Genomic DNA, 14521 nt, shown 5'->3' with positions numbered 1-14521 from the left:
AAAAACTTAAAAGTGTGCAGAGGAATAGATAGAGAGTTCTGATTTGAAGTCAATTCATTGTCTGCAATCAGCCAGTTTCAATTCAACAATTGTTTTTTTCAAAGGATCACATTTTTCAGATGTGCCAGCTTCATTAGCACATGATGTGTTTCATTATTATTTATCTCAGGCCATTGGAGGCTTCATTAGCTGCAGGCTGATGCAGCACACAGCCTCTAAATTTAGCAGCTTTTTATTTATTCAGAATACCCACGTGTTGGATGGTATGCCCAGTTGCCATGTTCTCTCACAGCAGCTTATGGACATGTCGAGAAAAGAGAGGTGGGATGGTCTGGGGAGAAATGGGCCTCATTCCACCTGTGTCACCCCCACCAGACGTCTGCCTCTCTTCAGCTCTTTGAAGCCTCTTTAATTCCAGCGTTCAGGATTAAGCCCATGAAAAAAGGATGAAAAGTGATAGAGTGACAGAAGGAGACATCCTAGGAGAGAACAGGCTCCTTTGAAATATGTCAAGAATTTCGTTTGCACTGACCCACAATGCAGCATCTGAGGGAAATTTGTGTGACGCTTTTTTTTTTCTGATCGTGGGCTGGCTATAGGATTTGCATGAATAGGAAAAGGGACTCTTTGAAGTCATGGATGTAAGTGGAGCTTGAGTTTTGTGAAACCTAAATGAGTGCCGCGAGACAATTGTCCTTGCATTGTACATTACAGGGTGAGAAAAGTTGCTTTGTCACAGCGTGTTTGATTGGAAGCCAAAGGAATCAAGTAATTTTCTGTCACAGAAACCATCGACATAATCCACCTTTTGTAGAGTCTCCCTGTGCAGTCTGTATCATGGCTGACTGAATTGATGGAAATATGGATATTACAGTCTTTAGTGGACAGCACACAATGAAAGTACATTCAGAGAGGCAGTCATGCTTCAATTACTGTCCATATTTACAATTGCACCCAATATTTAGACAGGATGGTCTTCTCTGTCGTGTACAAAAACAAAAAAAGCGGAGCAGAGCAGCATTCAGCAAACGGCTGTTGTTTAATTTCAGACATTACAGCGCACAGACCTAGTGTAAGTTTAATTATCTTCTGCTCGTGAAGTTACAAAACACTAAATATTCCTGCCAGGTGTTGCCACAAACAGAAAAAATGCACATTTAAGGTCATGTGGCATGTCAGACAACCTGAACCTTTCTACTCAAAACTGTTTAACCATCAACAGACTGAAACATGGCAGTTTGTTGTGAGGAAACAATCTTGCTGTTGAGGTCAAGTGACTTAAGAATGTAATAAAATGTATTAGTAATTATAAGAATCTGCATTTAAATACTGTAGTTCCTTCCAGAAACAGAACTTTTCAGTACTTAACAAAATAAATAATGAGAAAACACTGAAAGATGGAAAAATGAAAATCAGAGTACAATAAAGTACAGAAGATAAAGAATTTGACACAATAGAGGGAAGGTGGATGAAGGAAATGCCAGGTTGCAGTGACACTCGGTGCTTCTGACACCTCAAAACACATCCGCACTTCACTATTAGGAGCATAAACTTGACACATGTGAGTTATCACAAGCGTTCGCTTTATTGTGGCTTAGATTGATTTTTTCTGGGATTTGGTCGTTAGTGGCTTCACCAGAAGGCCATCTGCATTTTGGCTCCAACGTCTTACAAGTTGTTGCCAAATGGGATCCCTGCCCTAAATACGCCCTAAGTACAGCTTTGTCTGGCTCACTTTTACAGAGCAAACTTTATTACACGGATACTGCATCACGGAGGTTTCCATTTAATCCTGTGATCATTTTAAAGGCCATTTTTCTGTATCTCCCCGTCAATGTCATGCAATTTTCCACCACTCTTTGTCAGGGCAGCTTGACTGTGTTTTGCTTATGTTGTCAACATTTTTGAGGCATCAAGAGCGTTTTGCAGCTTATGCAATTTTTGTGATGCTTCCTCAAACATAAAAGCAGCTGTGCTGCCTCGTAAAGCTGACACACACTTGTAATCGTCATTCAACACTGCTAGATGATCTGTTTTTTTTGTAGTTGAAGTTTTGTTCATTTAGAGCTGAAGTTCACTCTTCTTTTGCTGAAGTAAACTTATTTTTTCTTTTTAGTCTTGGTTAAATCTTGACAATATGGCACCTGCCCTTTTCTCTTGGTTAAAGCCGTAAAAACTAACCACACAGATGGAGATTTTATTGCACCATTTCAATCTTAATGGAAATATTGAAGAAATGAATGAAAAGGGCACGATACATTTACGCAGTGAATTGGGTTGGTGGGGGGTAGAAGGGACGGAGGCAGTAAATGGAAAGAAAAATAAAATCATCAAATCAAGTAGTGGGCACTTAAATGCAAATGGGAAGTTGCCAGTGAAATTAACAGGGCCCCCCTGGGCAAATGTCTAATCAGTGGTCCTACTTAGTCCAGTGAGGGAAGGCAGGTTAACATAAGAAAACACAGCTTTTTTTCTGACAACGTCCCAGAAGTTTCATCAGAGGTTTCCAATTTGACAAATGTGCCTCAGGACTTGACTGACAGGGTGAAATGAGAAGGAGGATACTATTGAGAGAGCGCGGGCTTGAAAACCACACGCAAACATAGACGCACATTTGCTGTGTGGGCAATAGCTGATTCAAAGCCACCTGCAGTTCCATATTTACCACAGCCTGGGCAAACAGCAGTAAGCGAGGACTCCACAGGCACCTGCTGTTAGCCCTGTACATGATGCTGTCTGCATTTTACAGGGATATTGTGTGATCATGTTTCCTGAGACAAAACGGTGTACTTCCTGAGCTTGGAGGTGTTGCTGGGGGAAAAAAAAAAGCAAAGTGCAAATGAAGTTGGAACATATCCAAGGTTTTTAAATAGGCTTTATTGTGTTTTGGTTTGAGATCTAGCTCTCGGCCTTAATCTTTCTTTACCCCCACACATAGCAGTTTCATTTTTTCAGCAGTGATCATTTCTGATATTAAGTCAATTAAATCCAAAATAACACGGCCTTTGTAGAACTGGAGCAGGGAGTTGAGTCATACCCAAACAGCTACGCTACGCACTGTTAGCTTGAGGCAGTGTTTTAGTATTTGTATCCCAATAACCTAAATCTATATCCTGAAGTGCTTCATGTTGTACTCTTAAAGGGTCAGTTCACCCTAATAATTAAAAAAATCTTTTTGCTCATGTTGGTTTGTATCCATGCTGATAGTTTTGGTTTTATTTAGTCAATTTTTTGATCTGTGCCTGCGATTTCTGCCTCTAACACAGTACAGTGTGTGAATAGTTTGCATTGAAAATTGACATTTTAAAATATTCAGCAGCAGCATTTCTTTTCAGAAACAGATTCTTTGGATAATCCACATACTCTGCTTTGAACAGTTTTCACAAAAGAAAGAAAACAGTTCACAGTGAGGGTCTGTTGATTATTCAGAGTAATGGGGGCACTGGTTCTGGATAGAGATGTTGCTGTTACATTCCTAAACAACAATGTTTCACTGCTTTAAGCGTCATAAAATGAAAATCCATTCATATTTATTGTATTAGTGTTGCAGCAGAAAACTAAAAACTCAACAGATATTTCAAATCCTGGTCAAATGAAACCAGTATTATCTATATCTCTTGACAGAACTGAGAAAAAATGTTTTGCTGTAAAATTGGTGAACCAACCTTTGACATTTTTAGAAATGATCAAAAGATTAATACCACTATCTTAGTTGTATAGTACATATGAAGCAGGAGCCCGGAGCCGGTTAGCACTGGAATATATAAACACTGAAGACAGCTAGCTAGCCTGGCTCTGTCAAATGTAAAACAAATCTGCCTACCAGCACCTATAAAGGTCACTATCAAACACTTTAAATTTAATATGTTCAATTTGTACTAAAACAGAATTCATAAAACGCTAGGCTAAGCTAAGCTAACCACATTTAGTGTACAGACATGAGAGTGGTACTAATCTTTTCATCTAACTCTGGGCAAGAAGGAATTAATTTGATTTTGAATGAATTTCTCAAAATGTCAAACTATTGCTTTGAACCTTGTGACTGTGCCCAACTGCAAACTCTGCACACATGACCATTAGATTGCATTTTTCAATGTGTGTGTTTATGTACAGGGATGTATGTTAACCACACACCTACTCTATGTTGCAGTCTTGTGTTTTAATAGCTAATGTGCATTTACATGTGCATTTGAAAGTATTAATAATGAATTACCTTTATTTTCTCTCCAGAGATGGCAAGCTGGGTCTCCCTCCTCCTCTTCCTCGCCTGCCAGTCGACCTCACAAGCTCAGGAGGAGAGCAACAACAACATCCCCATCCTGGAGTTCACTTCAGAGACCCCCATCAACAATGTGGTCCAGGACCCCCAGACCGGTCGCATCTACCTGGGAGCAGTCAACACCATCTTCCAGCTGGGGCCGTCGCTCAACCAAGAGGCCCGTGTTGAAACTGGCCCCAAAGAGGACGCTCGGACATGTACGCCTCCTGCTTTAGCCTGCCAGGACACAAAACTCATGCCCAACATCAACAAGCTTCTGCTTGTGCATCCGTCCAATGGTTCCCTCATCGTCTGTGGTAGCCGCTACAGAGGCATCTGCTCCCTCCTCAACCTGACCAACGTGGAACAGCAGCTGTATTACAGTGACAGCAAAGGAGAGAGGACTTACGTGGCTAGCATAGAGGACAATGTGAACGTGGTGGGTGTCATGTCCACCTACACAGATACGCATTCTAAACAAGCCTTCAGTGTGTTTCTTGTTGGGAAGGGCTATGGAAGCCTGGACAGTACAAAACTCATCAGCACACGAATTCTCCAGGACTTCCGTGATTGGGTCATGTTTGAGAGCATCATCGAGGCATCTACGGTACAGACTACGCCATTTGTTCCCAAGTACCTGCATGACTTCCGTCATGCCTTCAAAGAGGATGGTTTTGTTTATTTCCTCTTCTCACGGACACTCGATGGTGCAGATAACAAAAACCTGACCTTTGTGTCTCGTCTTTGCGAAGAAGACCACCACTACTATTCCCACACAGAGCTTCAGTTAGACTGCGGTCCAAATAACAGATACAACAAAGTGCAAGCTGCCTATGTGGCTTCTCCAGGAAAAGAGCTTGCTCTGGCCATGACTGAATCAGGTAATTACGGGAAGGTCTTCGCTTGGAATAAAGTTCTGTTCATGGTGGCGAGTCCAGACGATGATGACAGCGACTCTGCTCTCTGCATGTATCCGCTCAACTCCATCAATGAGCGGCTGGTGGATATCATCAGCGCCTGCTACAGTGACTCTGGGAAAATTGGTGGGGTTGCTGCCGTAGATATCCCCTATTCATCTAAAAACGATGAATTCTGCACGTCAAAAATTTCGGTAAGTGCTCCTGTTGTGTCCGCTGATTGAAGATTAAAAAAACCTGTTTGAGAAAAACAAGAGGATAAGATTTTTTGAAGAATTCCCTTTTGTCTAATCAATAATGCAAAGATGTGTCACTGTTTACTTTAATGTCCCAGTGTTTACTTTGTTCAGCAGATTCTTTGTATTGTTCCCTCTAAATCTCTCACTCGTCTCACACATTTTTCTTCCCTTCATGTTTCTTTTTCCCAATTCCCTAAACCCATCCAAAATGATTCCATATACCTTATTTGGTAGACCACCTACACCATTGCTTGGAGGTGTGATACCCACATATTCCCACTCATATGGCTTTGGATAAAAGGGCACATAATGCGTCTTCATCCTTCTGCTCTTCCTTTTCCCTTTACAGAAGGACACGTTGGAAAACTTCAAGTGTGGTGCAGACTTTCTGCCTTCCCCTCTGGCCAGCAAGCCAAGATTCGCCTTAAAGGCAAATGTAGTGTTGAGCAGGCTGGGCCTCCTGACCGCTGTGGCTGTCGCTGTGGAGAATGATCACACCATCATCTTCTTGGGGAACCACCTGGGAGTGGTCTTCAAGGTGGAGTTTTCTTCTGTTCACGTTAATTGATCTATTGCTCTTCACTTTTTTTCTAGTAGAATTTTTCGTTTTACCTGAGGAAGGCAGAATGGAGGGCCTACAGACCTCATGTCTGAAAGTGTTACCTTTTGTTTTCTGTCCAGGTACACCTGGCTGCAGAGCCATATATGTACGGCAAGACTCATAGTGACACCAGGGGAGAGAAGGTCAACAAGAACCTTTTCTTTGACCCTGGATACAATCACCTTTACATTACCACAGAGAAAAAGGTGTGTATGTCAGGGCTCTTCTCTAAAAAATCTTATACTCGTTGTTTGTCTTTATTAAAATCAACACTTTTAACCCTCTATGGTACAGTGTTGCCTCTAGGTAACATATCCATTTTTACACATACCCTTTTACATCCACACAATACATCTTCAATTATGATGCAATACAAAGAGGCCCTGAGCAAACCAATAGCGTCTAGCAATAGTGTTTTGTCTCATGACTCTCTGGAGACCATGTCAAAGCCCTTTTTTGCAGTTTTCGTCACATGGTTCAGCTCCATCATCTTTCTCCACAAAATTGTCCTGAAAATGTATTTTTCTATCATTTTACAATCAGGGGGAAAAAGTAGATTCACAAAAATAAATGAGTAAAGTTAAATTTTTAATTGTGTAATGTATTTTATTTGATAATTAAATAATGGAAAATTGTTAAAATCCAACTGTTGCCTTGCAGCAACAACATACCATTATGAATTCCCACCATGAAATTTTTTGGTATTGTGTATTTAGGTTTATAGACTGTTCAAAAGCATAACAGTCATCATAATTTTATTATCTCTATAAATTAATCTAGATAAATTTGATAATGTTAGTTGTAATTAAGTTTAGGCTAGTACACTGTGAATTCTACTATAACAGTGCACTTTATGAGTCCTCTGTGCAGAGCATATGCTTAAAGTTTGCACACGTTTTTCTTTAATTTAGAGAATGAATGCAACATCGTTTATGACTCCTCAAAGGAGAAGGTGGTAGAATTAGCACTCCCAGTTGATGTTAGTGAGGATGAATTAGAGTTTAGTAGTGAGGAAGACAACGAGCTGTTAGAAACCCTGCAAGGAGAAAGTGAGAGTGAGCCTGAGAGCGAGGATGAGGATGGAGAAGAGGAAAATGAGGGTGAAAGTGCAGTGACAGGTATTACCAGTATAAAATAGAGTGTGAAATGCATTGATAACGATTTTTCCTGCTTTTAATATAATGCATTTCATTGATATTTTCATAGCATGCTTAGGATGACAGCAACACAACAAATTTTGGCAACATATGTCAGGAAGGACACACATCAGGAAACTGAAAATAAACATTTAGATGTGAAACAAATGATCAAACACTGAAATGTGACTCACTATCTTATTTTGAAGAGGGTTCTCATTGTTTAGTTTGATAGATTGTTGATGGAAAGTTTGCTGAAATTTGTGTACGCTCTTTAATAATTTATTCCTATAAGCTGTTCCACAGCTGTTGTCTGATGGTAACGCTCAGGCAAACAAACTTATGAATGAGTTCATTTTTAATGTTTTCTCAATTTCAAATGGAATTAATTTTGAACTGGTGAGGCATATTTCCAGTATTGTAAGAAATTTCATTCATTCATTTATTTTTAACAATAACATTATGGGACTATGTTGCTTTGAGGTAATGCATCCTGAAGTGTAGCTCAAAAAAATTATTTCTTGAAAATTTCTTTAAATTATGTTTTCTTGGTCTATTGGACATCATAAAGTTTGCTTTTTCACAAGCTTCTTTCTATTATTGATATTGTATCTCTGCAACACAAGAAGAGAGAATTAGTCACATAGTGTCTGACTAATCTTGACCACAAAGGAAGTTGTTGTTTTTTGTGGTTTTTTGCCTCGTAAGAGAGAGTTTAATATATTTTTTTTTTATAGAAAAGCAACCAGATGACTCAAGTCTAACAAGTTATTGCTAAGTGTTACTTTGAGATCTATATATATACGTATATCCCAAGTGTAACAGTCTATGAATATTGTAAATTCACAATATGACAAATATGTTTTTAACAGTTGATCTACTATACTGTATATCATACAAGGCGCAAGCAGTGGTGGAAGAGCCACTCAAATCTTTTTTAATTAAGTAAAATTTGAAGTAGCACAATGTAAAAATACTCAAATACAAGTAAATGTCTGCATTGGAAAAATTCTCAAAGTATTAGCAGAAAAATCATAAGTATTTATTACACAAGCTAGAGCATATCTTATCATGCACCCCATTTTTGTACCTGAAAATAAAATAATGTACCCAAAATAAGAAGGTTACTGTTCTTCAACCCTTTTGATTACAACCATAACCCTGGTCTCATTTAAAAGGTAAATCTTTGAATTTTACAACCATAAAGTCAGAATGAGTATAAGTGATCCTGAAAATAATGCCAACAAGGCTAAAGTGTCCAATGGGTGGGCCAGTGTTGCTTAACAGGTTAAGAATTGTACACAAAGGGATAACAGTACACACTTTGGGACAGTCTCTCAAATATATTCACGGTGTTACACTCAGTTGTACACTTGAAAAGTGGTAGAAAAAGTTGTCAAGAATGAAAAAAAGATAATCGCTGCGTAAAGTGGTTGATTTCGGAAAGTTACAAGTTTCAGTCACTCTTTGACAATTCAACAAGCACACGTTTTAAGCATAGTGACGCCTTAAACTAGCATCAAATGGAAGTGCTCAAGTACATGTAGAGCAAATGTACTTTTCTGCACCGAGTCCAATAAATATTCAGCATTTGGACTGAAGGGATTGGTTGAATAATTGAACATAGGGAGCAAACATGAGAGACCATGTACCATGACAAGACTTGTTTTACTCCCACTTTGGACACCTGCAACAAACCAGTAAATGCTTTACATTTTTTGCAGTGTCTCCAGAAGGTGCTTTGTTTGATCATATTTCATGGTGTAATTCTGCAGATCACCAAGGTGCCAGTGCAGACGTGCCTCCAAAAGAAAGACTGCCAATCATGTGTGGAAATGACGGACCCTTACTGTGGCTGGTGTGTCCTGGAGGGCAGGTGAGGATCACACACACACATACACAAACACACTCATGCATGCACTTATAAATGCACACACACAGTGACAGACTAACACAAACACCCACACATGCAATTCCATCTGTAAAACACAGCGGGGTATTTGTTCAGTGTTTTATGGCAGACACTTTTAGTACCCCTCTGTGTTTATATTCCATCTCCTGTTGTCCGTAGAGCCGTAAGGAATTAAAGCTGTTTGTCAGCCTCATGCAGCGAAGGCAGTCTGTGCAATTTACTCTCATCAGCCTATATTTATCAGGGTCTGGAGGTGTTGAAAGGATGGTATCTATCATGTTTTTTACAAGGATGTGACCAGGAACAAGACCAAATCACAAAAACAGTTGTGTCCCTCTGGAAGGAGCTGTTACTGAGAAACATTGAGTGCACTTTACATAGCTTTAGAGCTGCTTTTAATCAGTCGATTAATCAATTACACAATCAACAGAACATTCATCTGCAACTATTTTGATGATCAATTAACTGTTTTCAAACAAAAATGCCAAATATTTAATGTTATCAGCGTCTGCCTGCTATCTGTCTTTGTCCTACCTTATGGTAAACTGATATCATTTGGTTTTGGACTGCTGCTTGAATAAAACAAGACATTTGATGACACTTAGGAAACTGTGATGGACGTTTTTCAGTTTTCTGACATTTAATTGAGAAAATACATTTCAGATTAATCAATAATATTCATTATTTTCAGCCCTTCTTAACTTGCTTTCCTTTCTCTCTTCACTTCTACGTCTTAAACAACTGAATCCATATTATATTTCACTGAAATCTGATGCTACATTATGTCGTGTGGTTCTGTTTGTAAGCACGTTATTAAGACATTTTATTCCTCTTCTACTGTGTATTTTAGTTTTTGTGTTTCACCTGATTGATGACAAAAAATCTGTACCTGTGCTTTTGTTGTATATTACGTTTTCTATTTTTCTCCATTTCCTCTGCAACATAGTGTAATTGTGAAAGTGTATCACATGATGTTTACTGTATATCAGAACATATTACAGATTGCCAAATTTTGTTGGGCTGCAACTCATGATTATTTTCATCATTATTTCAATCAATCAATTTATCATTTAATATCTAAAATGTAAAAAATGTGAAAAATGCCCTACACAGTTTCCCAAAGCCCAAGGTGATACCAGCAGATTCCTTGTTTTCCCAGACCAACAGACTGAAACCGAGATATATTCAGATTATCATCACGTAAGACAAAGAAAAGAAGCAAATCCTAACAATTGAAACAAGGGAACATTTGGCACTTTTGCCAAAAAAAAAGACAAATGATTATCAAAATAGTTGCCAGTGAAGGCATGTAATGTTTTTCATATTTTTACAAACTTTATTTTAAAAATCTACACAGATCCTGCTTGATGTCACTTGGGCATCGGTTGTTATTCATAAAAGCACATTGAAAACCTGTTTTTTATTTTTTTGAGGCCTTGTGAAAGTGTTTAGGGAATGTGGAGCAGAGGCTGATGGGAGTTGTTCTTTCTCTGTCTGAAGGTGTACCAGGAGGTCTGAGTGCCGACGGGCAGAGGAGAAGAATGGCTGGCTGTGGAGCCCGAGGCGGCAATGTGTCAAGATTGTCTCCTTCTATCCCCCGAACCTTTCCTGTAAAAAGACTCAGAAGGTACAGCAGTGCTTCTCTTTTCGCTCCTTCTTGCTCGCTCTCTCCCTTTGTTCCGTGCACCTCTTTCTGTCTCTGTCGCTCTGCAGTACACAAGCCCCACTTACATGCACGTCACACAAACATGCACAGTCTGAGTAATAAACTGTTTCCATTGTGAATCAGAGACCCTGGGCTCCAGGTATTCCTGCTCTGTATTGATCCATCCAGAAAACTCCAAACTGGCTTATTATAACTGCCCTGGTTGATTGTGCTCACAGCCTGAAGATGGAGAGGCTCTCCAGTGTTCATTCTCTCTCAAGTTGTTTTTTTCATCCCTTTGCTTTCTGACTACTTCTCTTTCCCTCCTCCTCTGACTCATCCTTGTATTTCCATCAACAGCAACCCTGTCTTTTTCATTCTCCATTTATAAAAGGAAACTGTTTCTATATTTTGTTAAATTGTGTTACATTAAGATGTTTGAATACACTAAGCAAAGAAATTAATTTCATTTGAACTTAAGTATTCAGCCAAACTTGGTGAGCAGGTCAATAATGCGTCCTGTGAAAAACTCAGTTTTCAGCTGCTTATACTGTTCTGAATCCTTTGCATATTTTATTCTGTACAGGTTAAGATCAACATCCCCTCCCTTCCCACCATCGGGCCCTCTGACCGTCTGCACTGCACCATTGAGTCTTTCCGGAGTGACTGCACCATGTCTGACTCTGGTCAAGTCTCCTGTGATCTGCCCCAACCCTCACGTATACCACAAACACCTGAGGACCAAGGTGTGGCCTTTTATAATTAACCTGCGCACTCTTAATGCATCTTTTTTCAAGGCAAATGTCTGTTGTCCTCCACTATAACCAAGGCCGTGTAAAAGAGGGGAAAAGGTCCAGAGCCCAGAACACAGAGAGGCCTAAGAAGCCCAAGGTCCACTGCATGCCAGATGGTTTTGGTAATTTAATTAACTGTAAATGGGGAAAACCCTGGGAGCAATGGTTGTTCTGGACTTAATGGGAACCTGGAGCTGACAGAATATGAATACATTGCACCGTAGGTAGGGGGTCAGTAGGGGCCCAACAGCAACATTTTGCCCTGGGGTCCCCCAAATAGGCCCCTTCTGTTCTGGTTGGCCAGCTCCCTGCCCTTCAGCAGACTTCTGCGTGCTTGGGAGGCTAAATAAACAAACGGTAGTAGTAGGATTTCACTTATTTTTCTCGTTCTTTATTCAAAATGGAAACTTCTCAAATACATCTGTACATATTCTGGACCGAATCCGATCCGAGATATGTGAGTGAACAACGCTCGCACTTTTGTGAGCATGCGCAATCAATCTGATGTCATCAAGAGGAGGGAGTAGAGGTAATTTTGCTAAAGAAGCGTTCAGAGAAGGCTGAATCCCTGGTTTTTGACTTGCAGGAAGCATTTTTGGACCTCTGACCTTGTTTAACGTAGACATCCGACTTCATAACAGTATAAAAATGACAGAAAATCATATATGTGATATGTCTCTTTTAAATTAATACATAATTAAATTATTTAAAGGTCATGTCTTGTCATGTCAAAATGTCTGTTGTTTGGTCTTCAAATGTATGAATGACATCTTACTGTGAACCGGATGTCTTGAATATTCAGAATCTTCCCTAAAGATCATCTTCACTCGTAAATAAATGTGTAAAACTCATATCTCCCCTATCTCTCCTTTGCCGTGCCCTCAGACTTTGTGGCCGTGGCGGTCAGGATTTTCGTCAACGAGACCGTGGAGCTGGCCATGCGGGAGTTCAAGTTCTACAACTGCGCCGCCACAGTGAGGAAATCTGAAAACACACCGTGAGTCAGACTCTTAATGTATCAGTTCTGCTCTGTCACTCAGCGAAAATACACCGTGACACTGAACACAGCATCAACTGACAACCTTGATGTAAATGTATCACCGTGCACGAACAGACGAGAGATCAAGGCTCTGTTTGTAAATTGTGATGCATGGTAGTTTTGAATGCACCTCTTGCATTTTCTCTCCTCCTTTTATTACCAAGCTGAGGAAATTGCCTCAGTTTCCTTTTCATTAATCAAAAAATGAAAGTCGATCTCCCCATTTTTTCCCCCTCCTTATTTTTTTTCTTCATTTCTTTCATGCCGAGGAATGTGTGATGAACGAGCTTTGCTTATGTGAAGTTGCAGAGATCCATTTCGTTGTCAGCAACATGGATTTTTATGGCGGACGCTCTTTGATGAGTTTGCATGTTTTAAATTTTGTTTGTGTGTGTGTGCTTTTACGTGTGTGTGCTCCTACCTAATGCTGTGCGTGAAAGCACTTTCTTATCTTCGGTGTTTCTGTGTTTGTTTTTCAGGTGTATGTCATGTGTGGCCAGTTCATGGGGTTGCCAGTGGAACACACGTGACCATACCTGCAGCGACATGGACGACGGCATGATGGGTCCCACCATCATCAAGCACCGTCAGGTTAGTCATGTCAAGGTTTCACATATCAAGACTCTTATCTCTGATAATATGTGTTTTGAGAAATGCTGCCAAAAGTGTAGCAGAAGTTTCGAAAGACATGTCTAATCACCGCACGTGATGTGGCGCCTGAGTGATCCAAATTCCTCCCGAAAATTAATAAAAAACTTAAATCCTGGTATCAGCTGCCACCATCTTGCGTGACAAATGTTGAAGGGTGGAGGATATCAATTTACAAGTCAGCAGATGTTTCAGCGATACACTTATCTGTCACCGCAGATGAGGGTGTCCGTTAAGTGGTTGGCGTATTTAAAATGTAAATGATTGAAAGTGGGAGTATCTGATTTGTTTTGATGCCTTCTCAGGGAGCAAAGTGTCCTCAATTTGAGAATCCAGATCCTGTGCTCATCCCCGTGGGCTACAAGACGCGTATCAGCTTTGAGGGGATAAATTTGGACCTCTACCAGGTAAAGAGGCACAGATGCAGAATTTAAAGCATTTCTGTAAATCTTGTCAGCTCATTTAAACACTTCTCGAGTAGCGCCGTGGTGAACCAGATTGGTCACAATTGATGTCTGTGAGTTTACCATCATCCTTGTTTTTATTTGTCTGGTTCTCCAGGGCCATGTTTTCACCATCGGCACTGAACTGATGAGAAATGTGGAAGAAGAGGTCAGCAAGGAGCAAGGGCCTTTCTACACCTTCAGTGGCTTCAATGTGAGTTTGTCTGTTTGCTAGTTGCTTGACACTTGTCTTGATTGGAAACTTGACACTGAAGTGCTGATTTTATTCCTTTACTAAATTGCTCAGATGGCTTCTGGCCACCCACACAGAGTGAAATATAATGTAGACTAAAAATTGATTGCTTTTTTTTTCTGCACTGAAAAAGTTTACATGCAGACTTTCTATATATATACAGCTGACTTAATCAATCAAATCACCCTTTAGCTGGCTTTTACAGCCCCTTTGATATTCTCTAGCTCCCTCTAATGGACAGACTCTCCTCACCAATATTATTTTAGCTCTGTCTCCACATTGTGTGATTGGGAAGCTCAAACAGTGCCTAGCCCCCAGCTATGTTCTTTTCCAACATTGATTTCTTCAGCCGAAAATCTGACAGACTTGGTATGATTTTTTTTTTTTCCCCCTCTTTTTTTTTTCCCTTGGCATGGGGGAACGGCAGCCCACACTGTTTGCAGAGAAGAGCTTAAGTGCCATTAATCACTGGGTTCTGTATTAATAATTCATTTTCTTCCAATTTCTTAGTTTTCCTACAATAAGTCACCGGAGACCAATGTTCTTTTCTACGTGAAGGACAAGGAGTCAGGCAAGAAGATGGACAGCACGCTGAACGGTACGCGCTCACATTTTAATGTGGAGATCTTATTTGTA

At 40.0% G+C, this 14521-nt stretch overlaps 1 protein-coding gene across 2 annotated transcripts in view; it reads left to right on the top strand.

The window, feature by feature from the left end:
• Nucleotides 1-14521, top strand: part of plxnb2b (plexin b2b) — a 122292-nt gene that overhangs the window by 76346 nt on the left and 31425 nt on the right. For both annotated transcript variants that reach the window (XM_044356544.1, XM_044356543.1), the window contains 11 exons: nucleotides 4231-5369; nucleotides 5764-5952; nucleotides 6096-6221; nucleotides 8927-9027; nucleotides 10564-10690; nucleotides 11295-11454; nucleotides 12388-12499; nucleotides 13021-13132; nucleotides 13495-13596; nucleotides 13751-13846; nucleotides 14396-14483. In XM_044356544.1, the coding sequence (XP_044212479.1) occupies nucleotides 4233-5369; nucleotides 5764-5952; nucleotides 6096-6221; nucleotides 8927-9027; nucleotides 10564-10690; nucleotides 11295-11454; nucleotides 12388-12499; nucleotides 13021-13132; nucleotides 13495-13596; nucleotides 13751-13846; nucleotides 14396-14483 (2350 nt within the window). In that variant the 5' untranslated portion in view covers nucleotides 4231-4232. The remainder of the gene's footprint in view (nucleotides 1-4230; nucleotides 5370-5763; nucleotides 5953-6095; nucleotides 6222-8926; nucleotides 9028-10563; nucleotides 10691-11294; nucleotides 11455-12387; nucleotides 12500-13020; nucleotides 13133-13494; nucleotides 13597-13750; nucleotides 13847-14395; nucleotides 14484-14521) is intronic.

Source organism: Thunnus albacares, chromosome 7 (genome assembly GCF_914725855.1).
Source record: "Thunnus albacares chromosome 7, fThuAlb1.1, whole genome shotgun sequence".
NCBI lineage: Eukaryota > Metazoa > Chordata > Actinopteri > Scombriformes > Scombridae > Thunnus > Thunnus albacares.
This window is presented reverse-complemented; position numbering and strand designations above follow the sequence as displayed.